The sequence below is a fragment of the Lactuca virosa genome, chromosome 5, assembly GCF_052849685.1.
Source record: "Lactuca virosa cultivar CGN04683 chromosome 5, Lactuca_virosa_CGN04683_v6, whole genome shotgun sequence".
NCBI classification, from domain to species: Eukaryota; Viridiplantae; Streptophyta; class Magnoliopsida; order Asterales; family Asteraceae; genus Lactuca; species Lactuca virosa.
Window position 1 is genome coordinate 302,457,988 of NC_136430.1, and position 27,787 is coordinate 302,485,774.

The 27,787-nt window shown below is 42.0% G+C and overlaps 1 protein-coding gene across 1 annotated transcript; it reads right to left on the minus strand.

The window, feature by feature from the left end:
- Positions 1-376: 376 nt before the first annotated feature.
- On the minus strand, positions 377-4,504 carry LOC145115724 (putative sulfate transporter 3.5). The gene is made up of 12 exons (XM_079052078.1): positions 3,902-4,504; positions 3,529-3,736; positions 3,236-3,407; positions 3,064-3,129; positions 2,866-2,979; positions 2,664-2,780; positions 2,441-2,567; positions 1,869-2,155; positions 1,043-1,233; positions 863-942; positions 687-763; positions 377-588 (listed from the first exon to the last, which is right to left on the minus strand). Exons 1-12 carry the CDS (start codon positions 4,227-4,229, stop codon positions 439-441), a joined length of 1,917 nt encoding a protein of 638 aa, XP_078908204.1. The 5' UTR covers positions 4,230-4,504; the 3' UTR covers positions 377-438.
- Positions 4,505-27,787: the final 23,283 nt, after the last annotated feature.

Here is a 27,787-nt window from a genome sequence, read left to right on the forward strand (position 1 = left end):
AAGTCTTAATTTTCTACATGCCGTTGTTTTTTATTATTTTATATATTTCAGGTAATTTATCAGTTAATTTTATCAAAGATCGTTTTTTATAAACAATTTATCAATTTGCTCCTATCTATTTATTTACATGTTAGTTTTTTATCTTTTTATTTACATGTTAGTTTTTTAGCTACTCTGAAAAACATTACACAAATATAGAAATGAAAACTCACATCTTCGATCTGATCTATTAACTATTTATTTTTTTTTAAAAAAAGTTCTTTCAATTTACTAATAAGTAATTATTTGTTTTCATACAAACTTTATATTGCAACAAACAATGAATGACTCGTGCATTTACAATTAATCACGCATATAACAAATATAACTTGTTCTTTTCAGCTAATTCCTGCACTACAAATAAATCAAAGACTTTCTTTTTCATCATCAACTTCTTTGCTACAAATATCTTTCATGTGATAATGAAAATTTGCATCCTTCGATTGCATCTTCGATTGATAGATACACACGTTCTTTCCCGATTTTTTCTATAAAATTTGTCACAATTAACTTTTCCATCACTTCAAGTCTCGGATTTACTAAGACAACCTGTATATTAAAAAACATAAATAATTACAAATTAGTCGTAAATATTTAAATTTTGTTAAGAAAGAAATTAATATTTAAAATTGAGGGTTGTTAATTACCTTTATATATTTGGCTTCTAGAGTTTTGCGAATTTCAACTAGGGTTTCAACCCCCGTCATATCAATCGATGAAACTCCTAAATAAACCAAAATAATGATTAACAATATTCTAATAAATGAACATATATAATTCCTTAAATTTAATAAAAGAAAACCCTTCGGCCTTTGGATCTTACCTCCTAAGTCTAATAAAACGTACTCAACATCATCTCCTTGAAGTCGGTTAGCCTTTTCATCTCTAACACATCTCAAAACCCTTCAAAATATTCCAAAATCATTAAGAAAATACTAATATTTTAACATTAAGTTTCTAAAATTTTATGATATACATGAAAATGAGAATTAAGAATTTATACCTTTCCCTCATGTAACCCGCATTCGCAAAGTATATTGGAGAACCAATTTGTACAATTACAGTCTTAGCAATGTCAGTGGCACCAGGATATTGTTCTACATCACGATATAAACTGGTATCTAGTATGTTACAAAGCTTAGAACTTGTCGGTCTAGCTATATACAAAAGTGCTCTCACCAATGCCAATCCCACCTACAAAAAATTAAAAAATATATTTATTTACGGTAAGTTTGTTACTTATAATAGAACAAGTTATACTGCGTTTGGACTCAAACTTAGGGTTTGTGTCTTTTTTTTCTCTATTAAGACATGTATGGGTAAAATGACTTAAGTTTTAACGAGTAATGATTGTGGATAAAGTGTTGTATACGTGTTAATTTTCTATACATTATAGACTGTCTAACCAAAACTAAATGACTATGTTATCTTTACTGAAATACAAATTTAACAATATTCATTGATTTTAACAATATTTATCATATTTAACATTCAAGGATTTGGGAGAAAAAAAAAAAGAATAAAGATAAATAGGTAAGTGTTAGTGTCTTAATACAGTTTGGTTTTGTTTGGCTTAACCCATAAAGCTATTTTATCCATATTTAGTAAAAGACAACATTTATAGTTTTCTAGATTAAGTACTTATGAAATCTCATTTGAGGAAAAGTTGTAAATGTCTCGCTATTGTTAAAACAACCATAAAAAGTCTATCATGTTCTGTATACTGTATAGTCGAGTCCATTCAAATTCTGTCATATCTTGTCACGCCCAGTCCAATTCTGTAAACATGACAATGATGTAGATACAAAATTATTAGAAAAAAAAAGTACCGATAACATTAGGCCAACATCCATGCTAATGAAGGCGACACCAAGGAAAGCAGCCATGCAAATGATGAAATCAAATTTATCGGTTTTAAAAAGATGGTAAGCTTTATCATATTCAATAAGACCAAGCATTGCAGACATGATAATAGCCGAAAGTGCAACAAGAGGAGTGTAACTAAAGAGTGGTGCTAAGAATAATAATGTTAGCATCATGCATAGTGACATAACTACATTTGCCATTTGTGTTTTACACCCCGCATTGTAATTCACTGCGGTTTTCGAAAACGGCCCTACAATAAAAAAAAATTAAAAGGAAAATCAGTTTAATAAAACTTTCATCCATTTTGAATAAATTAATTAACAAACTATAAAAAACATTATATTTTGGACAGTAACCATAAATGTTTCAGACATTTTGCCAAATTAACCACGATTCATTTGGAAAATGTCTGACAGCATATGGTTAAACCATATAATCACCCAAAAAAAAAGTTTTTTTTTTCTTTTTTTTTGTTTACAAAATCAATTGATATTTATTTGTGTTTTTTAACTAATTAGATAAAAGAAAAAAAAACCTGTAGTTAAATAGCAAGAAGTGAGGGATCCGACAATGTTCATGAGGCCAAAAGCTATCATTTCTTTATTACCATCGATTTGTTCGTTTTGCAATATGGCAAAGCTTCTTCCAATTGCTATTCCTTCCTGTAAAATCCCAAATTATATTGTAAATAAAAATATATTATCCAATTATTATTATTACAATTAGATTTTTTTTTTTTTTTTTAAATGTATACTTACAGCAAGAGCAACCAAGGCTGTTATAAATCCTGCTTGAAGAGGTGCTGCTATATATTTCCGATCAAAATCTATATTTTTCAGAGAGGGAGGATTAATTCCCTTTTTCAACTCTCCCACCTGTAAAAGTATATTTAAGATTTTCTTTATTATTATTATTATTTTTAAATTCATTAAATCACATATAAATAATAATTAGACATACGATTGCGATGCCATGTTTCTCTGCATGCCATACATATGCTAAAACGCATCCAATTATGACAACAAACATTGGAGCTATTGCTGACACCCAAAATAGCTTCGGTTTCTTTTGTTTCTGAAAATATTAATAAATATTAAATAATATAAAACAATAATCACTCTTTTATAAATCAATCGATAAAAATATGTTGACACTTACTACAAATCTTGCTAGCTGAAGAAAGATTAGGAAGATTGCACCTATAAGCGTGCTTTCCCATATTATCTGATAAACGAAAAAATAAATAAATAAAAATTAGAAAACCATAATATTAAATTATTGTTTTTGTTATTTCTTTTGTGATTATCATTTTTAATTAGTTAATTAATACCTCTTTTCTGTTCTGGAAGATTGCACGAATAACAGATATAACATCAGTATGTGGAGTAAAATGCTTCAAACCAAAAATGCCTTTTAATTGATGAAGGCAGATGATTAATGCTGTTCCTCCCATGAAACCAGTGATTGTAGAATGTGACAAGAAATCTACCAGAATTCCTAACCTGTAATTAACATTTAATTAACAAAGCTTGACATCAAATCAAATAATTAGTTATATATGATAATATGAAGCATGAATTTGAAGTTTGTGTGTGTCAAATGTCAATGAACATGAATACTCACCGGAAAACACCAAGAACTAATTCAATTAGACCGGAGATGAGTGTAGCAGTGAATACGAGATTAAGATAGAGTTGTGGATTTTCCGTTGGGTTCACTTTTGTTGATATGGTTGCAGCTATGATTAATGAGCTTGAAGCTACTGTTCCAACAGCTAGATATTTTGAGCTCCCAAACACAGCGTAGATTAGAGGAGGAACAAAACTCGAATCTGCACATAATAATTGAAATCATGATCTGATAGTGAAAATCATTGTTGTATATGTTTAACCACACTACGTATTCGAGGAAGATCATCGTTGTAATTTATTTATCCTTTGAGGCATTTGGTAGAACACCTTCGGTGCATGTAATTAACAATGCGGAAGAAACTTACATAAACCGATGACAGGGGGAATGTTAGCGAGCTTAGCGTAGCTGATGCCTTGAGGAATGGCGAGGCTAGCGATGGTGATTCCGGCTAAAAGGTCATATAAGAACAGCTTCGCCTTGTAATTAGGGAGCCATTGGAAGATCGGAACGAAATATTGTATAGCTTTCTTAGCCTTCACCGGCAATGACTTCCCCTTGAAGTCGTAGAATGGATCGTCCGGGAAGAACGTTTCCTTCAAATGGGATTTGAACACCGTCGTGAACTTTCGCGGTGCCTCGAAGCTCACTTTGCGAGCTGTGTCTCCGGCGTATCCTCCTCTCACCGGCATCATTGAATATATGTTTATGTATTTTAATGGATTGATCGATCGAGAGAGGTGATAGAAGTGGAAAGTTGTTCGAATTGGGTATTAATAATACGTGCAAATGTTGGATAAAGCGATGAATTTTGACAGATCCAGAGAAAATTGAAGAATGTCTATATATAGATTCTAATCCAAACTGAATGAACTCGTGGGTGAAGATTGTTGACAGATTCAACAGCAAATTAGTAGGATGGAAACGAAAATGTTTATCCACAAGAGCAAAAATAGTGTTGATCAATTCAGTAATATTAGTAGCCTGCCCCTACATTATATAGCTATTCGTGTCTCAATTAAAAAACACAATTCTTGTGGGGAGAAATTGTAATTTCATCCACAATTAAACCAATGGTTTACGTGGTTTTAGCGTTTAGTGACTTTTGTGGCCATCTTATTATTATAATAATAGTTTTTGTTGTATTTTTGGTCCATATAAAACATAAAAATTAATTTATCTCTTTCCTACGAACCGTTACCAGAATCCTCCACAATGTCGACGAGCACCTCTTACCTTCCACCACCGACGGCCACCTTCAACAACCATTGAGACGCTATGCCTCCCTCTTCTCTCTATCCCGAGAGAAGAGAAACACGAAACACATTTGTAGATTTCGCCTAAGAACTCATAAACTATGACTCTTGGTTTTTGAAGCAACCATTGAGAACCAAAAAAAACATCATGCGCTCTCTCTCTCTCTCCCTCTCTATTCTCCAAACTCATCTACAGAACCCTAAAGCCAACGCGACCCCCGAAGACCTTTAGACCACCGTCGACCGACCCCGCTTGATCCACTATCACAGTATAAGAACATCAATCTTCAAATTTCTTGTTCCACAAGACCACAACACCCTTATCCCTATTTAAATTTTCGAATTTTAACTATAAGGATATGAAATTTCAGTTACAATGGTGGTCGCCAGTATAGTGGATCTATAATCTAATGTAGTTCATTGGTACTTCTTTGGTCTAGTATCCATTATAGATCTTTGATTTTCTTGTTTAGGTCTTCACTTTCACTCTCTTTCTTTGTTTAGATCTTCACTTTTCCCACATCAAAATTTTTATTTAGTAATACTTCTTTGGTATCTTATCCATTGTTGTTTAGTCCATGTTGAATCGGATTTTTGATTCACGGGTACATAAATTGATTTGTGTTGAATCGAATATTTGAATTTTGGGTTTGAACTGGTTTTGATTCCTTAGTTTAATAGATATACGAGTTATGTTTTTTTTGGATTTGAACATCGATTGGTCTTTTTAATGATGACAGAGGTGGTTGTATTTTTCTGATTATGTAAGTGCTAGTAATTTATTCTGATCATCCTGTCGCAAAGGCAGTCGTTAAGATGTTATTGTTGGAGGTGTAACCAAGAAATTCAATTTTAATTGTTGATGAGATTCATCAAACGAGTGTGATTGATAAGGGTATGATCTTTGTAATCATCTGTAATTGTTCAGTAAACACCTTAAATCTTAGTGATTAACATTTAATTATAGATTTCAAATCATGAGTGTACCACTACTAGAAAAAAAGGTACACCGACAGAATCAGTTACATAAGTATTTACTAGCCATTTACTAAGGGACTGGACAGGGATTAGCAACGAAAAAAATTCATCGCTAAATGGTCGGTGAAATGGGTCACTGAGTTTCAGCTCCCTCTCATTTTTTTTTCAATGATCTTCAATTGCATCCCATTTTTCATCCCCCATATGCCTCCCTCCCAAATCGCTATATTCTTAACCTCCTACACCGCAATATCGGCTCTTGGCGCCCCCAACCCCGTATATTGATGATTTCAGCCGTACCTACCCCAATTATCGTCGATTCTAGTGCCTCTACACCCATCATCGTTGATTCATGACTTCAAGTCAAGTGTCTTAGCTATAAAGGTTCGGTTATGGTTAAGAAGATATGGAGAAGCAGAGACGAAGTTAAAGGGGATGGTAGTAATGTTGGATTAAGGTGTCTAAACTCATAACTAAATTGGTATACTCTTGTAGTTAAAAGCAATGTTCTTTTTGGGTTTCCTTCATAACCAGAAATAGCTAGAAATAATATTAGGAGAGAGAAGTATAACTTATTAGATTATTATATAATTAATAAACTAATTGGAAATTATAGAAAAATGATCTGTTAATATATTATGTGATATATTAATTGGAAATAGATAGTTGAATTATTGATTTATTATGTGATTAATAAATTAAAATGAGATCAATTGTTAAATAATTAATTTGTTAATTTATATGATAATAAATTAATGTGAAATCAATTAGAATTGATTAATTATTAATCAGAATAAATCTGGAATTAATTCGGGATTAATTAGAATTAATTAAAGGTGCAAGGGGTGAATTGTAATTGTTCAATAGTTGAACAAAAGAAGCAATTTTAGAACCCTCCATGGTATGGACGATTTTAAAGGGTTTCCTAGGGTTTCTGGAAGCCTCCTGGATGCATAAAAGGAAATGAAACATTACCTCAAAGCATCGCAATGAAATTTCCCTCATATCTCCTCTCGATCCTCCTCATTATAGGGTTCCTGGTTTTAGGTGTGAGCCATTAAAGACATCATCCTTTTGATGCTAGCTTTCCAAGACCAACAAACACAAGGGATTGAATTGATTTATTTACTACAACAAATCAAAGGTATGTAACCCTCATCCTATGCATATTTAGATTATAATAGGTTTCCTTTAGGGTTATTGATGTTCATAGTTTATTGCTATCAATTAGAGAAAACATAGACCATTTATAGGTTGCATGTGAACTTAAGGGTTAAGATTTTCTCTTCATATGTATTTAATAACCTATAAATCCATTCATTGATATCAGAGCTATTATTTTCTATTGATTGTATGTAATATGAATGGATCAAAAATTAGGTTTATCGAAAATAAACCCTATCCCTTTGAAAATTTCGACTTGGCTATGGTTTCTTGAAACCCTAGCCTCTACCCCTTATTTTCAAAATTGCCTAGTTTCCTTAATTATTATTTTAAATCCCTTAAAATTTGAATAATTAAAACTTGGTAACCCTATCCCTTAATTTTTGAAAATTAGAAGGTTATAGGATTAAATTTGAATGATTCGATTAGTAGTTTAATTGAAAATAATTATTTAAACCCTACATGATTTAAATTAATTTAATTAAAAGTTTAAGTAAAAGATAAAGTTTAAATCATAATTTGTTTTAATTTAATTAATTTAAAATTTAATAATTAATTTTAAACCTTGTATTTTGAAAAGTTTTAAAATACACCTTATATATATATTAAACGTTAATTACTATATGTATAAGAAAAACAAAGTCAGTCCAATCGCTAGTAAGTCTGTAACATCCCAAAAACATGACAAAATTTTCATTTTTAAAACCATTTAGTAATTCATAAATCATTCAATTCATTGTTTCCAAAAAGACATAATTATAAATTAGAATCTCCCAAAATCATTTATCAACAAAATATCCAAGGATGATGTGCACAATCACGCCTTCGCCTTGCTCCGATCATCTGATGTGCCTAAAACCATAAAATCAAACTATAAGTCAAAGCTTAGTGAGTTCCCACAAAGTACTCCACACAATAATACAATAACAATTACAATACATGCATATAGGGTTTGTTGGCCTGTGGCCTCAACCGAACCACCCAGGGTTTCTTGGGATATTGCCTCAAAAAAAGACATTACATTAATTTTAAAAAAAAAACGAGAACTTAAATTAAAATAGAAAAAAACATAAAAAATTCAAACACAAACAACCACCCTTAACCTTACGTTTTTTAAACAATGTTTATCCATATTGGGGAATTCTTCAACTTTTTCCAAGCTTTGAGATATGCAAAACGTTTGTGGTTTGTGTTTTCGTATTGATCCATGCACACATTAACCATATCGATATCATCTTCTTATACATTGTTTATAACAAATTTGTAAATTCCATCGAACTCGCAACATTTAACCCTCATATCGCGCCACTTTGAACATATTTCATCAAGAGTTCGACTTGGACAACCCACTAAGCCATAGAAAACGCGTTGAACTTTTCCCAAAAAATCTCTAGAAATTGGACTATCTCCATCTTCTGAAACCAATACCCATGCTTGTGCTAAGTTCTCTTCTTTCCTCTTCTGACCACTTCATCGTTTTCGAAGCCATGGTTTTTTAAAGAGCAAAGCAACACAAATGTGTGAACTTGAATGAAATAAGAGAATAATTGTGTGAAGTATAAGAAAGTTTGTAGTGGTAAGGTTTATAGTGGTATTTATATAGGTAAAAAATAAAAAAATAAAAATAAATGCCCAAATAGCCGTTACACATGGTCAAAGGAAGAGTCAAAACTTAATTGGTTTACATTGGTTGTTATAAATCCATGGTTGGCATCACCATCGACCACGGACACAAAAAACCACGAGGGTCTGGGCTAGTGTGCATGAACCACAATCGTGACCACCTAGACCACCAAGCCCTTCGTGGTATGCATTACGGAAGGCCATACAACTTGTTTGTTGTTGTTGTTGTTGTTGTAGTAATAAAATTATCATTTTTATGATTCGTGTTATATGATAAACAATGTATTATATTTTCTTAGGGATAGTAAATGAGCAAATGTACTAGTGCACCTGAAGCATGTAAGACACATAATTTACTTAATAACTTCTTAAAGGTATAATAAATTTTGGTTAGTATTTCATATATTTGTTTTACTTTTTGGTTTTGTTGTATGTAACATCCTGGTTCCGGGGTATGACATTTCTATTGTAATAATGAGTTTCATGGGCGACTCGACGAGTTAGTGCCTCAACTCGTCGAGTAGAGTCGCGTTGGGTGACGAGGATTAATGAGCTGACTCGACGAGTCTGTGTTTCGACTCGCCGAGTCAGCGCTGGTGAAGGAAACCCTAAACTTTCGGGCCTGTGACCTATTTAAAGGCACTTATAGCCTCATTTGCGGCTCATCTTCTGATCAACTCTCCTGTGTGAAACCCTAGGCGGCCATGGAAGCTAAGAGAGAGTCCTTGAGCTTGTATCAAGTGTTTTGATGGACCTTTTTGGAAGAAGAGGAGTGAGCTTCAAGCAAGGAGTGGGATGAGGCTGTGGGATCTAGCATTTCTTCTCAAAGAGCTTCTCTGGAAGGTAAAAAGCCCACACCTTTCTCATTTATTTAGTTGGATCTCATATCTATGAAAATTTAGGGCTTTTGTCATTTTGATTGAGTTTTTAAGTAGCATGTGTTATCCAGAAGTCTAGACCTCAGATCTGGACCTTGTGAGGTCCTTAGAGTTTATATGTCCTAACTTTATTCATCTATATGAGGGTTTTTGGGCTTAATCATTCATGAAAGGCATGTATTAGCATTTTGGAGCAATAACCTCATGTATGGACGTAAAGATCGAAGCTTTACGTGATTATTGAGCCTTGAGATGATAGATCTAGTGTCTGGAGTGATAGATCTGATTGAAATCGTCTGAATGAACATTTGGTCTGAATGAACTCGCCGAGTCAATGAGCCGACTCGACGAGTTGGTTAGGGTTTGTCCCGAAGAGCTGAATCATGCGATAACTCGACGAGTTAGGGGTCAACTCGACGAGCTGAGCTGGACTTTCACGAGACTTCTGAGGAAATAAGTGGAATCGACGAGTCACAAGGGTGCACTCGTCGAGTCTGGTCAAAATTGGACCGTTGACTGGAGTTGACTTCAGTTGACCTTAGGGTTTGGTCAAACTGATTAAGAGGGGTCAGGGAGGGGTGGAATGGTCTTCTACCCATTCTATAGAGATGAGGATGTAAAGAGAGTATTGATTAGAATTATTATCATTGTGCTAGGCGGAGGCTAGATCGAGGATATCGAGCACGAGAGTTTACTAGACATATTACAAGGTGAGTCTTCTCACTATACATTACCTAGAGTGGTATCTATGTGTAGACCGGAGGGTCTTATGTGTTATGTGTTTACTTGAGATTATGTGCATTGTGATTTATGTATGCTATGTGATATTTAGACCGGACGGTAGAGTCCAACGACTTACGAGGCCAGAGGGTCCTCAACCAGACCGGACCGGAGGGTCCAACGATTTAGACCGGACCAGAGGGTCCAACGAGCTAGACCAGACCGGAGGGTCCAACAAGCTATGGGACTAGAGGGTCCCGCTGAGACACATTGACTAGAGGGTCTTACCGAGTTATAGCCTCGAGTGGCTTATGTGTTGTATGTGGTATTTTGGGAAACTCACTAAGCATTTATGCTTACCGTGTTATGTGATATGTGTTTAAGGTACCACCGAGGATCGCGGGAAGGCACCGACATGATTTGTTCACACTGGCAGAGGATTATGTTTTTTAGATTCTGGGATATGTTTTATTGTGATGACATTTGATACACATGAGTTTTATTGTGTTTGAAAAATGAAAAATTGTTTTAAAATTTACGTCGTTACAAGTTGGTATCAGAGCCTTGGTTTGAGGGATTCAGATGCACTTTCGGGTAAATCTGGACTCAAATTGAGGATTTGAGAAAAAATTTCAGAGAAATGATTTTTCTAAAGAGAGAAAGAATTTCTAAGAGAAAACGAGGAAGAGCAGTGTGTACAATCAGCCAGAGCCCGAACGGTGATTTCCCAAAATACCCTTACTTTTGTATTATGAGATATTTATGAGATATGTTATTAGATATTATGCATGCTAGAGGCAGGCTAGGTATTTCATATTTTAGGACTAGAGTGGCCTGATTTGTGATGCCTTAGCCTATGAGTTGTTGTTATCTGTGATGTGCTTTTGAGTATGTGCTGAGTAAGAGTATCCAACAGGAATCCTTTTAGAGAAGGATTTGAGTAGAGGAGTAATCTAGGAGAGATACTTAGATGAGCATTTTTGGAGCCTATTAAGAGAGTAGTTAGATACCCGCGAGGGGTAGAGTTGCTGAGTTCGGTGATATCTTTTGAGTATGAGTAGAGTAATTGGAGTTATCACCTAGAGTGGGTTTTACGTGTTTATTCGATGCCCGAATGCTGCTTGCTTCGTGCTTTGTGGAACTTTCAATAATGGGGGCCAGCTACCAAGTGAATATGACGATATTCAGGAGGTAGATGGTTGACATCATTAGGAGTTCTTCAGCAGCTGATGCCGGAGAAGTGTGAGGACCTAGGAAGAGCCTAGGAAGTGACATTAGTTAGATGAGTACGCTGACAGAGTAGAGCATTTTGCTGGGAAGCGAGCACGCGTGACGGGATTAGTGATTGAGAAGGTTGAGCAGCTACTTAGGGACTCTGGGATGGTCCGTGTAGAGAGTATGGGTAGATGTGGCAGGTAGTATGGGCCCGTACTACTGAAAGCAGAGGACCCATACTCAATGCAGGGAGTATTCCGGAGGATCTAAGTAGCAGATCGAGAGGTAATGTCATGGTTCGAGTACCATGATTTGAGGCGGATTGAGAAGAGAGAACATGGTTCGAGTACCATGATTCGTAGCAGATTAAGAGGAGATAACATGGTTCGGGTACCATGATTCATAGCAGATCGAGATGTGGTCACATGGTTTGAGTACCATGACACATGGTGGTTAGTGCCTATGGTTTTACCGGTTATTCCGTGGTTATTGTCTAGACTGAGATCAGATGTGAAAGAGTGGGGGCCAGAGGGCCATGATGAACGAGTTTTAGTGGAAAATCCCTTGGGAGGGAAATCGAGTTAGCTCCGAGGGATTGTTGGTGAGATTCCAGTTGGAGTCGCAAGACTTAGGGATGAGTAAGGATGGTGCGTTATGGGAGAATACGTGTAACACCCAAAAATTCAAGCCAAATTTAAACTTTCAAAACATGTCGAATTTATCAAAACATTACAACTTTGTTTTCAAAATACATTTATATCAGAGCTTTCCCAGAAACATAACATAATAGGAGGAGCTGTACGATCATGCCTTTGCCTTGCCGCGATCCCCTGATGTACCTGAAACAATAAACAGAAACTGTAAGCCCGAAAGCTTAGTGAGTTACCCCCAAAATACCGATACACATACAATCCACATAACCATGTCACACCATGACATATCATAACAAACTGAGCAGAACAACACATAACGGGTCCACAGCTTTACAGACTGGAATACCCCTGGGCCCACAGTGTGAGTCTGGAATGCCTACCGGGCCCTCAGCTCACATCTGGATTGCCACCGAGCCCTCAGTACGAGTCTGGAATGCCTACCGGGCCCTCAGCTCGTATCTGGAATGCCACCGAGCCCTCAGTACGAGTCTGGAATGTCTACCGGGCCCTCAGCTCGTATCTGGAATGCCACCGAGCCGTCAGTACGAGTCTGGAATGCCTACCGGGCCCTCAGCTCATATCTGGAATACTCTAGGGTTTGTTGGCTACCGCACGGAGCAGTACAACCTCAACCCATCCCACATAACATATCAACATGTAACAGATAATGCACATACAGACAATCAATCAGTATCACAGGTAGTCCTACAGACCTACCCTCTAGCGTATGAAACTAGCATGCATAACTAACTCATACTCAACATAATACAACTACTAGGATATCATATCCAATGGGCCGGCCTTGGTGCCTTAGACCCCTTAGTATAGTGAGGATAACTCACCTCGCAACTGTCGTCGGAAATAAGAAGGCTCAACTCCTGGGTCCAACACGAACTCCACCACCTATAGGTACCATACAAACCTTTTTCATAAATCTCCCAATTACCAGAAACCATCAGAAGTCAACTGGTCAACCCTTGGTCCAAGTCAAAGTCCACAGTCAAAGTCAACAGTCTATGTTGACTCGACTCGTCGAGTGCAGATCACCGACTCGTCGAGTCCTTCCTGAACTCGAGAAGTCGTGAAATCCTTGATTGGCTCGTCGAGTTCCCTTTTTAACTCGTCGAGTTCATACGTGGCCAAGATTTGGAAGAAACCCTAGCCAACTCGCTGAGTCTTCTAACAACTCGCCGAGTTCAAGGCAATCTTCAACGAACTCGCCGAGTTGCTCAACCAACTCGCCGAGTTCACGGCTATGTTCATAGGACTCGCCGAGTCCAGCGTTCTACTCGCCGAGTTCATTCAGTCCTTTTTCCATACAGACCTGGTTTGAGCCATGCAGCGGCTCCAAACCACAGATCTAGGCTTCTAGGGCATGCTTATCACGTAAAGTTGCAAACTTTACATGCATGCATAGCTTTAAGGGCTCCAAATGTCAAAACTAAGCTCTTAATGGGGTTCTAAGCTCAAGAGGGACCTCAATCACGAACATAACTGAGACTTTACAACTCTAGAAGGTAATGAGGGTCCAGATCTGAAGTATAGCCCAACCATAAGGTTTCTCTACCAAGGATTTGGGGTTTTAGGGCTTAAAAGCAACAATTTAGGGACAAACAAGATCTAATAGATCAATAATCAAGATGGAAACTTTATTACCAGAATGGGTGACCACAAATGAATGTGTTCTGGATCTAAGTCCCCTTCCTTGAGCTCTTCAACCCCTTCCTTCTTCCACTTGCTCCAATGTGCACCAAAAGTCCCTTCACAAGGCAACAATCACTCAAACTCACCAATGGAGACTAGGGTTTCGATAAGGAATGCTCTGAGGGTGATGGAGGCTGAGATGGGGCTATAAGGACGTTTAAATAGGGTGCAAACCCTAAGGATTAGGGTTTCCTCCTGACTGGCCTACTCGCCGAGTCCAGGCGTGGACTCGCCGAGTAGATCACTTAAAGCCCGCGTCCAATTCGACATCTACTCGGCGAGTTAGGGCTACAACTCGCCGAGTAGCTCTTACAAAAAGAAACATTTAATCAAATTAAATACGTACCAGGAACGGGGCGTTACAATTTTCCCCCACTTGTCTCAGACTTCGTCCTCGAAGTCTGCTACTGCTGCATCTGAAAACAACTCCGGGTAATGCCCCCACATCTCCTCTTCGGACTCCCACGTCCACTCTGAACCCTTCCGGTGCTGCCACTGCACCTTCACTAACTGAACCACCTTGTTCCTCAAGGTCTTCGCCTTTCGATCTAAGATCGCAACTGGTCTCTCGATATAATTCAGGCTGCTATCAACCTGAATATCCTCCATGGGTACTACTGCTGACTCGTCCACCAAACACTTCCTCAACTGAGAAACATGGAAAGTGTTGTGGATCTGGCTAAGCTCTGCCGGGAGATCCAATCGATAGGCGACCCGACCCACCCGGGCCAAAACCCTAAAAGGACCAATGAACCTGGGGCCCAGCTTGCCCCTCTTTCGGAATCTGATGACACCCTTCCAGGGTGATACCTTCAGGAGGACCATGTCACCCACCTGAAACTCCAACTCGGATCGGCGTTTGTCGGCATAACTCTTCTGCCGACTCTGAGCGGTCTGCAAACGCTGTCTAACCTGCTGGATCTTTTCGGTAGTCTGCAAGACTACCTCCGTACTACTCATCACCCTGTGCCCAACTGCGCCCCAACAAACCGGGGTGCGACATCTCTGCCCGTACAACATCTCGAATGGCGGGGCGCCAAGGCTAGAATGATAGCTGTTGTTGTAGGCGAACTCCGCAAGCGGTAGGAGAGAATCCCAGCTCCCACCGAAATCAATGACACATGCCCGCAACATATCCTCGAGGGTCTGAATAGTCCGCTCGCTCTGGCCGTCTGTCTGCGGGTGGAACGCTGTGCTGAAGTGCAATCGCGTGCCCAGCTCCTCATGAAACTTTTGCCAGAAGCGGGAGGTAAACCTGACATCCCGATCAGAGACAATGGAGACAGGAACCCCATGGCGAGACACGATCTCCCGAACGTACAATTCGGCCAATTTCGCGGCCGATGAGCCCTCTCGTATAGCCAAGAAATGGGCGCTCTTGGTCAATCGATCCACGATGACCCATATAGCATCAAACCCCTTTGCCGTCTTCGGCAATTTGGTAATAAAATCCATCGTGATCTGTTCCCATTTCCACATGGGAATCTCTAGGGGCTGCAGCTTTCCATGCAGCCACTGATGCTCGGCCTTGACCATCCTACAGGTCAAGCACCTCTCAACGTACCAAGCGATTTCCCGCTTCATGTACGGCCACCAATAGCTCAAACTCAAATCCCGATACATCTTGGTAGCCCCCGGGTGAATAGAGAAATGAGACTTATGAGCCTCCTCCATAACCGTCTGCCTAACCCCACCCGTCATTGGAACCCAAACCCGACCGCATCAGGTTAATAGTCCCCGACTATCCTGCACAAACCGGGTGTTCTCGCCCTTGATCCTCTCCAGCTTCCAATTTTCCGGGCGGACGCCCTCAACCTGGGCATCTCTGATCAAACTCACCAGCGGAGAATCGACCGCTATCCTCATACATACCGCTGGGGTGGAAGACCCCGCTGACTTGCGGCTCAAAGCGTCCGCCACTACATTCGCTTTACCAGGATGGTAAAGGATCTCGCAATCGTAGTCCTTGACTACGTCCAGCCACCTGCGTTGCCTCATGTTCAGGTTCGGCTGATCCATGATATGTCTCAAGCTCTTGTGATCCATGTAAATGGTACAACGGACCCCATAGAGGTAGTGTCTCCATATCTTGAGGGCGAACACCACCGCCCCAGTTCCAAGTCATGCGTAGGGTATCTCGTCTCATGCGGCTTCAGCTGCCGCGATGCGTAGGCTATCACTCGTCCTCTCTGCATGAGGACCGCCCCTAAACCTGTGATGGATGCATCACAGAACACCACAAAATCCTCGACTCCCTCCGGGAGTGTCAATACTGGAGCCTTGCATAAATGCTGACGGAGGGTCTCAAACGCCCTCTGCTGCTCGGGACCCCATCGGAAATCCACTCCCTTCCTTGTCAGACGAGTGAGGGGCACTGCAATCTTGGAGAAGTCCCGTATGAACCTCCGGTAGTACCCTTCCAACCCCAGAAAGCTCCTAATATCTGAGGGAGATTTCGGAGCCTCCCACTGCATAACCGCCTCGATTTTGGCCGGATCGACCAAAATCCCCTCCTGGTTAACGAGATGTCCGAGGAACTGGACCTCCCGTAACCAAAACTCACACTTCGAGAACTTGGCGTACAGCCGTTCCCGTCTTAGAACTCCCAACAGCTCTCGCAGATGTTCCTCATGCTGCTCTCGGGTCTTGGAATACACCAAGATATCATCTATAAACACTATGACCGAGCGATCAAGCATCGGTCTACAGACCCGATTCATCAGGTCCATGAACACCACTGGCGCGTTGGTGAGCCCAAACGGCATCACCACGAACACGTAATGTCCATAACGAGTTCGAAACGCGGTCTTCTCCACGTCCTCCTCTCTGACCCTGACCTGATGATACCCAGACCTCAAGTCTATCTTGGAAAACCAAGATGCACCCTGTAACTGGTCGAAGAGATCGTCTATCCTCGGGAGTGGATAACGGTTCTTCACCGTCAACTTATTCAACTCCCGGTAATCGATACACATCCGGTGCGAACCGTCCTTCTTCCGGTCGAAAAGTATCGGTGCTCCCCATGGAGAACTGCTAGGTCGAATGAACTGCTTGCCCAGCAGTTCCTGCAGCTGCGATGACAGCTCCTGCATCTCTGGCGGTGCCAGTCGGTACGGCGCCTTAGCAATAGGGGCCGCACCTGGCACCAGGTCGATCCTGAACTCGACCTGCCTCTCTGGAGGTATCCCTGGTAACTCCTCCGGGAATACGTCTGCGAACTGCCTGACCACCGGTACGTCGGAAACCGAAATCTGATCCCTGGCTCGCGTATCTACCACATACGCTAGATAACCTGCACACCCGTGCTGAATGTACTGTCGTGCCCTGGCAGCTGAACAAAACCCTGATCCCACTCTTGTGCCCTCGCCATATACAATCAGTTCTCCCGCACTTGGGGTTCGAACTACTACTCGCTGCCCCTCACAGTCGATCATGGCACCGAATCGACTGAGCCAATCCATGCCTACAATCACGCATACTTCCCCCATGGGAATCGGAATCAAATCTATCGGAAATGACACCCCGAAAATCTCCAAGTCACACCCTCGATAAACTGAAGAAGCAGAAACCCCGTGTTCGTTGGCGATAGACACTCGCAACGGACACTCTAACTCGCCCACTGGCGCACTGAACTCCCTACTAAATGTCTGAGATACGAAGGACCGACTCGCCCCCGAGTCAAATAAGACCAAAGCAGGCAAGGAGTTCACTAAAAACGTACCTAACCACAGGTGCAACAGATAAGCATACAACATATATAGGAAAACGAGATAAGGATAGAAACATACCAGCAACCACATCTGGTGCTGCTCTGGCCTCCTCCGCTATAAGCTGGAAGGCACGACCCTGAGCCTTTGGAGGCTCTGCCCTGACTGGTCTCCCATCCGTGATCCTCAAAGTAGCCGGCGCTGGAGCCTGCGCCGGTTTGGCGGCAAGTAACGGGCAGTTGGCCTTCAAATGGCCAACCTGATCACAATGGTTACATAACCTCATACTCTGAACTGGAGCGGCCTGGCGACAGTCTTTCGCGTAATGCCCCTCCTTGCCCCACTTGTGGCATCCACTACCAGCTCGACACACACCAGAATGACCCTTGCCACACTTCCCACATGTGCGGCTCTGCTAACCCCCGGTCCTAGTATCAGCGGTCTTAGACCGCTTCGGCGCCGGCTGAGAATGTGCCGGGGCCTGCCGCTGTTCTCTCAACTGCTGCTCAATCTCCAACTCACGCCGTCTGGCGGCCTCCTGCAACTCTAGAAGAGTATCACATCGCTGGGTAGACACAAACTGACGGATATCCGTCTTGAGCATGCTCAGATAACGGGTCATCTGGGCCAGCTCTGAAGCAAACTCCGGGCAAAACATCGCCCTCTCAGTGAACATCCGGGTGATCTCCGTCACCGACTCCCCATCCTGTCTCAAACTCAAAAACTCCTGTGCCAATCGCTCCCGCTCAACCCGTGGAATGTAACGGGCGCGGAACATATCCCTGAACTGCTCCCAAGTAACAGCAGCTCTCTGATCATCAGAGTATGACCCAGTCGCAAGTCTCCACCAGTCCTTGGCCCCAGACCTAAGCAGGTTCAGAGCACACCTGACCTTCTGGTCAGTAGAACACGAGCAGGTGAAGAAACACCCCTCCACATCTGAAATCCACCTCATAGCCTTGATGGGATCCTGCGTCCCATCAAAAGTAGGGGGCTTCATGTTATCGAAGTCCCTGTACTGAAAACCTCTACCAACTCCTCCTCTCGTCGCTGATACAGCTGATGCAGCTGCTGCGGCGGTTGTTTCTGCAAGGGCTGCATAACGCTCATCAAAATACTCCACCATGGCGGTCTTGATCGACCCGAACATCTCCGGTAACTGAGCCCGGAATGCAGCAGCAACCTCATCATGCAGGATCTCTCGAATCCTAGCATCCAACTCCTCTGTACCCATCTGCACCACTGGCTCAGGTGCTGTCGGCCCCTCCTGGCCTCTGTCCCCTGATCCTGATCCCGAACCGGATCCAGCCACGAAGCGCCTCGTCATCACCATTTTGAAACATATCACTAGTTATCAGATAATTCATATAAATCACTGGGAGCCAACTCCCTACTAACCCTAGGGATTGCGACTTACTTGACACGCGTATATGTCCTGTGCTTTCAGTAGCATGGTCCCCTACTACCTTCCACACCTACCCATATTTGCCCCAAGTATCACCACAACACCCTAACAATATGCACAACATGGCGAGCACTCAATCCTCACTCCTAGAGGAATGCTAAATATCTTATAACTGACCTCCCGGTCTCACTCAATCCCTCCTATCCATGAAACTTCCACCAACCCTGCAGCAGTAATGTATGCTAGCCATGCATAACGCTGGACCCTATAGACTTTAGAAGATCCAATCCTACCCCAAGCCCCCAATCAAACAAGAACAGAACATAAGGCCAAATCAAACATTCTCAGGCTATAAGATCTTAATTATGTACAACTGGGATGCATACATTAGACAACTTCAGTAATGATGTCAATCTCACATAAAGGAAACCGTAGGCTAGCAGGCATCATGTATTCAGGCAATTCTATCATGCAATTCCTGAAGATCCCTAGCCTAGCACTAACATGCTGTTCTATCATATCGTATAATCAAATAACTTGTATGGTATTTTGGGGTCGACTTACTGGCTCCGACTGATCGTACGCCCTGCATCCTCCTTTATTTATTTTGAAAACCATTTTGAAAAATCATTTTGAAAATCCTTTCCTTGATTTGAGACTGGAGTCACACGAGTGTTCCTCCAATTCACTCAAACCAAGGCTCTGATACCAACTTGTAACACCCAAAAATTCAAGCCAAATTTAAACTTTCAAAACATGTCGAATTTATCAAAACATTACAACTTTGTTTTCAAAATACATTTATATCAGAGTTTTCCCAGAAACATAACATAATAGGAGGAGATGTACGATCATGCCTTCGCCTTGCCGCGATCCCCTGATGTACCTGAAACAATAAACTGAAACTGTAAGCCCGAAAGCTTAGTGAGTTACCCCCAAAATACCGATACACATACAGTCCACATAACCATGTCACACCATGACATATCATAACAAACTGAGCAGAACAGCACATAACAGGTCCACAACTTTACAGACTGGAATACCCCTGGGCCCACAGTGTGAGTCTGGAATGCCTACCGGGCCCTCAGCTCACATCTGGATTGCCACCAAGCCCTCAGTACGAGTCTGGAATGCCTACCGGGCCCTCAACTCGTATCTGGAATGCCACCGAGCCCTCAGTACGAGTCTGGAATGCCTACCGGGCCCTCAGCTCATATCTGGAATGCCACCGAGCCCTCAGTACGAGTCTGGAATGCCTACCGGGCCCTCAGCTCATATCTGGAATACTCTAGGGTTTGTTGGCTACCGCACGGATCAGTACAACCTCAACCCATCCCACATAACATATCAACATGTAACATATAATGCACATATAGACAATCAATCAGTATCACAGGTAGTCCTACAGACCTACCCTCTAGCGTATCAAACTAGCATGCATAACTAACTCATACTCAACATAATACAACTACTAGGATATCATATCCAATGGGCCGGCCTTGGTGCCTTAGACCCCTTAGTATAGTGAGGATAACTCACCTCGCAACTGTCGTCGGAAATAAGAAGGCTCAACTCCTGGGTCCAACACGAACTCCACCACCTATAGGTACCATACAAACCTTTTTCATAAATCTCCCAATTACCAGAAACCATCAGAAGTCAACTGGTCAACCCTTGGTCCAAGTCAAAGTCCACAGTCAAAGTCAACAGTCTATGTTGACTCGACTCGTCGAGTGCAGATCACCGACTCGTCGAGTCCTTCCTGAACTCGAGAAGTCGTGAAATCCTTGATTGGCTCGTCGAGTTCCCTTTTTAACTCGTCGAGTTCATACGTGGCCAAGATTTGGAAGAAACCCTAGCCAACTCGCTGAGTCTTCTAACAACTCGCCGAGTTCAAGGCAATCTTCAACGAACTCGCCGAGTTGCTCAACCAACTCGCCGAGTTCACGGCTATGTTCATAGGACTCGCCGAGTCCAGCGTTCTACTCGCCGAGTTCATTCAGTCCTTTTTCCATACAGACCTGGTTTGAGCCATGCAGCGGCTCCAAACCACAGATCTAGGCTTCTAGGGCATGCTTATCACGTAAAGTTGCAAACTTTACATGCATGCATAGCTTTAAGGGCTCCAAATGTCAAAACTAAGCTCTTAATGGGGTTCTAAGCTCAAGAGGGACCTCAATCACGAACATAACTGAGACTTTACAACTCTAGAAGGTAATGAGGGTCCAGATCTGAAGTATAGCCCAACCATAAGGTTTCTCTACCAAGGATTTGGGGTTTTAGGGCTTAAAAGCAACAATTTAGGGACAAACAAGATCTAATAGATCAATAATCAAGATGGAAACTTTATTACCAGAATGGGTGACCACAAATGAATGTGTTCTGGATCTAAGTCCCCTTCCTTGAGCTCTTCAACCCCTTCCTTCTTCCACTTGCTCCAATGTGCACCAAAAGTCCCTTCACAAGGCAACAATCACTCAAACTCACCAATGGAGACTAGGGTTTCGATAAGGAATGCTCTGAGGGTGATGGAGGCTGAGATGGGGCTATAAGGACGTTTAAATAGGGTGCAAACCCTAAGGATTAGGGTTTCCTCCTGACTGGCCTACTCGCCGAGTCCAGGCGTGGACTCGCCGAGTAGATCACTTAAAGCCCGCGTCCAATTCGACATCTACTCGGCGAGTTAGGGCTACAACTCGCCGAGTAGCTCTTACAAAAAGAAACATTTAATCAAATTAAATACGTACCAGGAACGGGGCGTTACAATACGGTCTGGGCTGAGCGACCGACCGATAGTGGAGATGTCACTTTCTGTGACCTGAGTGGTGCTACTTCAGTTTTCTGCGAGAAGCAGGAGAGATACTGAGTTTTTGGTACAGAGTTGTAGGTAAACCCTGTGGGGTAGCAAGCATGGTGACCTTTTCACCAGAATGTTTGGGCAGTATGTTGGTTGCGAGGTATTCGTATACCAGGAAAGAGTCATTAGTGGGACTAAGACGGATAAGAACAAAGAGGTGCCTTGTTGGGGAAAAGGTGCTGTTATTAGTAGTTTCCGGTGGTTAAAAAGGAGTATATCGGGGTAGTGGCCCTCGTGGTCTACATTGTGTATCAACAGTGAGAATGAGGTCTGTGCTTTTATGATTATTCCCGATTTGGGAGGCGGGTCGAGGAGATAGAGTCGAAGTGCGCGATAGGGCACTATTTCCGGATTAGAGACAGATTGGATTCGGAACAGTGGGGTTTCTGGCGGTGTGTCAGTCTGAGCCTTCAAGGTGAGTAGATGCAGTCATGTGGGGAGGATTCCAAGATTTTGTCAGGAATAGAAATTGAAGAGTGTTTGGTTTCCTTTGGGAAGGCCCTGGGATGATTGCGTAATACTTTTAGGAGTCAAGTGTGTCATGAATGGTGAGATAATCTTCTGAGTAGGTTGTGGATGTGCCAATTGGTGATTGTTCGAACCCTGAGTGGGGGAGAACTGGTTTTTCCAGTTAGGGGACCAGTGATCCATTCATGTACGGTCAGAGAAATGGTTATGGGAATTTGCGGTGCGGACGCATGAGCCCGAGGAGGAGGCGAGGTGCCAGATAGGAAGATGTATGAGTTTGTGTTTAAGAAAAGATGAGTGGATCCACGGCAGGTGGCCGTGGATTGGAAAATTCATTGTGGCCTGTGATTTTCGGGGTTAACATATGTCGAGTTCAAGTGCGACCGGGTCGTTGGATTGTGGATGCAATAGCTGAGATTTGCAAGTGAGGGTATAGATTGTAATCAATACCCCTGTAAGGGCATCAGTTGATTCGTCACCCAATTTCAGGGTCAATATGAGTAGTTCCGTAAGGGTAGTGACCAGTAGAGGGGAAATTTCGGGTTTTCGACAACATGTTCTGGGCCATTGACGATGCCTCAGTATTTCAAATTGGGAGATGGAATACTCTGAGGTTACAAGTGGTGCAAGAGGAAGATCGGGTGAGAGATTCTGAAAGAGCAATGCGGTATCCAAGCATGGTGTCGTAAGTATGAGATCACTGGATTGGGCAAAACATCATGGGATTCTGTGTTGGTGTACCGAGGTATCCGAGTATGATGTCCTTTTCTAGATTATTATGAGTTCTAAGTTGAGAGCTGGCAAGTGGTGTAGCAAGTATCTATGGTTCCAGTGGGAGCACTTCGACTAATTGATGTTAAACGAAATTAATTAATAATGAGGATTACAGTGAGAAAAGGAGTTTGTCATGACGGTTGCCGCCAGGAGTAATGACGCTTATTTTTGGATGGGTATGTATGCATCTATCTATGTGGGCCGTGGAACGTGGGTTAATGGATGTAGTGTGTGGTGTCGACTTGAGGATGAGACCGTGAGTGGTAAGAGAAGGTGATGTAAGGCTGCAGGGAGCTGCAGCATCCATGAGTCAGCGAGAGGTTGTTGTGATGCTACGGGGAGCCGTAGTATTCACCAGTCAGCGAGAGGTTGTTGTGATGCTGCGGGGAGCCGTAGTATTCACTAGTTAGCGAAAGGTTGTTGTGATGTTGCGGGGAGCCGTAGTATTCACCAGTCAGCGAGAGGTTGTTGTGATGCTATGGGGAGCCGTAGTATTCACCAGTCATCGAGAGGTTGTTGTGATGCTGCGGGGAGCCGTAGTACTCACTAGTTAGTGAAAGGTTGTTGTGATGTTGCGGGGAGCCATAGTACTCACTAGTTAGTGAAAGGTTGTTGTGATGCTGCGGGGAGCCGTAGTATTCACTAGTCAGCGAAAGGTTGATGTGATGCTACGGGGAGCTGTAGTATTCACCAGTCAGCGAGAGGTTGTTGTGATGCTGCGGGGAGCCGTAGTACTCACTAGTTAGTAAAAGGTTGTTGTGATACTGTTGGGAGCCATAATACTCACTAGTTAGTGAAAGGTTGTTGTGATGTTGCGGGGAGCTGTAGTATTCACCAGTCAGCGAGAGGTTGTTGTGATGCTACGGGGAGCTATAGTATTCACCAGTCATCGAGAGGTTGTTGTGATGCTGCGGGGAGCTGTAGTACTCACTAGTTAGTGAAAGGTTGTTGTGATGCTGCGGGGAGCCGTAGTACTCACTAGCCAGCGAGAGGGTGTTGTGATGAGTACTCTCTGGTTAGAGCAAGACGCAGAAGAGTTTTAGGCTTGGGTAGCCCTAATATTTGAGTTCTTGAGAGCCTGGTGGTCGAACCAGGGGCGAGACTGGGGCCTCCATATTTGTCGGGAATCGTTATACTCTGAATTGAGTGGTGGTTGTCGCAACCCAAGGGAATTGGAGAAGTGGTATACGTGCGGGGTGCAGGTCATGAGTCACGAATTGAGTGCTTCATTGGGTCGAGCGGTTCCAACTCTGGGTCAGACCAAACTCTCAAGTTTGAGTTTGGTTCTGGTGCTGCGTTGGGTAGACGAGATGAGATTCTGGATTCTGAGATGGGTTCCATATTGAGGGGTATTGTTTATCATCTGATTTCTTAGACCTGTATAGGTCAGTACTCGGGTATGGGAGGTACCGCGAGATGCATGGAACTATGAGCAGTAGACGACAGAGGTCGAGGTTGAGTCGATCATCAGTTGGGAGTGTAGCATTCGCTTGGGGTAAGGCGGACTTCGTGACTTGTGTGTCACAATGGGCCGATGTAGTTATTGTGAGAAGGAAACCATTGAGACGGTTGGGATAATACAATGGATAACCTTGGAGGTTCAACTGTTGGGTCGAGATCAGACCTGGTACTCAGTGTTAAAAAGGGATATGAGAAATGGAGCTGAGGCTTATGATTTTTAGATGTCTGAGGACACTTCTGAGCGAGCATGATTATTCTCTTGTGTCTGAGGGCAGGGTGTTGAGAATTAATTGTCCGGATGGGTTATGTTAGCAGTTCAGTGGATGAGCGTTGATGGGATGTGAACCCTTCAGTTTCTTGGGCTGTGATTCGGATTGTTACTATGTTTGGTATGAGTGATCGGTAGCCGATTGTTGGATTTTGTCTGGAGAGAATTAGAGGGGCAGTGGGTTATCAGGGTTTGTTATTCGAGGAGCAAATAACGTAGTGATATCTTGAGTGGGCGGTCTGGCGGCGGGCCAGGCCACTAGAGCTTGCAGATTTTTGGGAGGTCAGAAAGGGGGGTATCTTAGCGGCAGAGGGGTTAGTTTTGTTCTAGATTTGGGAGTTTCTGTTTGGATTCAGGTGTCCATAGAAAAGATATCAGTGGGGTATGAGGCCCTTTTTAGTGTTGCTTTCCGAGTTATAGCCTCTAGTGGCTTATGTGCTGTATGTGGTATTTTGGGGAACTCACTAAGCATTTATGCTTAACGTGTTATGTGATATGTGTTTCAGGTACTACCGAGGATCGCGGGAAGGCGCCGACATGATTTGTACACACTGGCAGAGGATTATGTTTTTGAGATTCTGGGATATGTTTTATTGTGATGGCATTTGATACACATGAGTTTTATTGTGTTTGAAAAATGAAAGATTGTTTTAAAATTTACGTCGTTACAAGTTGGTATCCGAGTTATAGGTTCGAGTTAAGTGTGAATGAAGAACGATTTCGAGGGCGAAATTAAATTAAGTGGGGGAGAATTGTAACATCCTGGTTCCGGGGTATGACATTTCTATTGTAATAATGAGTTTCATGGGCGACTCGACGAGTTAGTGCCTCAACTCGTCGAGTAGAGTCACGTTGGGTGACGAGGATTAATGAGCTGACTCGACGAGTCTGTGTTTCGACTCACCGAGTCAGCGCTGGTGAAGGAAACCCTAAACTTTCGGGTCTGTGACCTATTTAAAGGCACTTATAGCCTCATTTGCGGCTCATCTTCTAATCAACTCTCCTGTGTGAAACCCTAGGCGGCCATGGAAGCTAAGAGAGAGTCCTTGAGGTTGTATTAAGTGTTGTGATGGACCTTTTTGGAAGAAGAGGAGTGAGCTTCAAGCAAGGAGTGGGATGAGGCTGTGGGATCTAGCATTTCTTCTCAAAGAGCTTCTCTGGAAGGTAAAAAGCCCACACCTTTCTCATCTATTTAGTTGGATCTCATATCTATGAAAATTTAGGGCTTTTGTCATTTTGGTTGGGTTTTTGAGTAGCATGTGTTATCCAGAAGTCTAGACCTCAGATCTGGACCTTGTGAGGTCCTTAGAGTTTAGATGTCCCAACTTTATTCATCCATATGAGGGTTTTTGGGCTTAATCATTCATGAAAGGCATGTATTAGCATTTTGGAGCAATAACCTCATGTATGAATGTAAAGATCAAAGCTTTACGTGATTATTGAGCCTTGATATGATAGATCTAGTGTTTGGAGTGATAGATCTGATTGAAATCGTCTGAATGAACATTTGGTCTGAATGAACTCGCCGAGTCAATGAGCCGACTCGACGAGTTGGTTAGGGTTTGTCCCGAAGAGCTGAATTATGCGATAGCTCGACGAGTTAGGGGTCAACTCGACGAGCTGAGCTGGACTTTCACGAGACTTCTGAGGAAATAAGTGGACTCGACGAGTCACGAGGGTGCACTCGGCGAGTTTGGTCAAAATTGGACCGTTGACTGGAGTTGACTTCAGTTGACCTTAGGGTTTGGTCAAACTGATTAAGAGGGGTCAGGGAGGGGTGGAATGGTCTTCTACCCATTCTCTATAGATGAGGATGTAAAGAGAGTATTGATTAGAATTATTATCATTGTGCTAGGCGGAGGCTAGATCGAGGATATCGAGCAAGAGAGTTTACTAGACATCTTACAAGGTGAGTTTTCTCACTATACATTACCTAGAGTGGTGTCTATGTGCAGACCGGAGGGTCTTATGTGTTATGTGTTTACTTGAGATTATGTGCATTGTGATTTATGTATGCTATGTGATATTTAGACCGGACCGGAAGGTCCAACGACTTACGAGACCAGAGGGTCCTCAACCAGACCGGACCGGAGGGTCTAACGATTTAGACCGGACCAGAGGGTCCAACGAGCTAGACCGGACCGGAGGGCCCAACGAGCTATGAGACTGGAGGGTCCCACTGAGACACATTGACCAGAGGGTCTTACCGAGTTATAGCCTCGAGTGGCTTATGTGCTGTATGTGGTATTTTGGGGAACTCACTAAGCATTTATGCTTACCATGTTATGTGATATGTGTTTCAGGTACTACCGAGGATCGCGGGAAGGCGCCGACATGATTTGTACACACTAGCAGAGGATTATGTTTTTGAGATTCTGGAATATGTTTTATTGTGATGGCATTTGATACACATGAGTTTTATTGTGTTTGAAAAATGAAAATTTGTTTTAAAATTTACGTAGGTTTAATAAGCATATGATTATTGCAAATCCTAGAAAATACATCCCAACACCATTTCCCATTTCCCATTACACTCATATGATTAGTGCAAATCCACAAATGCAAGTGCTTTACTTTGTTTATCATATCATCCTACCCCATTATAACATTTTATATTTATTGTTTGATTATATTTTTATTTTCATATCCAAGAAGTCAAGAAGATATATAATAAAATTATAGAAGTTTTCCTAAAAAGCAATCCATCCACCTGAGACCTTAATATTTTTAACAATCCATCCATTTTGATACTTTTACGTATGTCATTTGATTTTGATATTTTGAATATTTAGTTTTGATAGTTTTTGTACACGAATGGGACATATAATTCCAAGAATTTTTATTTTGTAATATATTATTTTCAATTTCATATGTGAATTTTTTTATAGAGTATCAAAGATTTGATATAAAATAGCCGGTAGTCAACAGACACTCTACAAATGACGATAACGACCATACCTGACGACAAAACATTATTTCACTAATGCAAAATCATTGACATAATTCATGGGTTTCCTGAGCTAATCAACGACCGATTTCATGTCATTAGCGTGTTGGTGATTTTAGTGTCACCATGTCATTTTATGTAACTGGAACTAACATGTGAGCTAAGGGGCTTC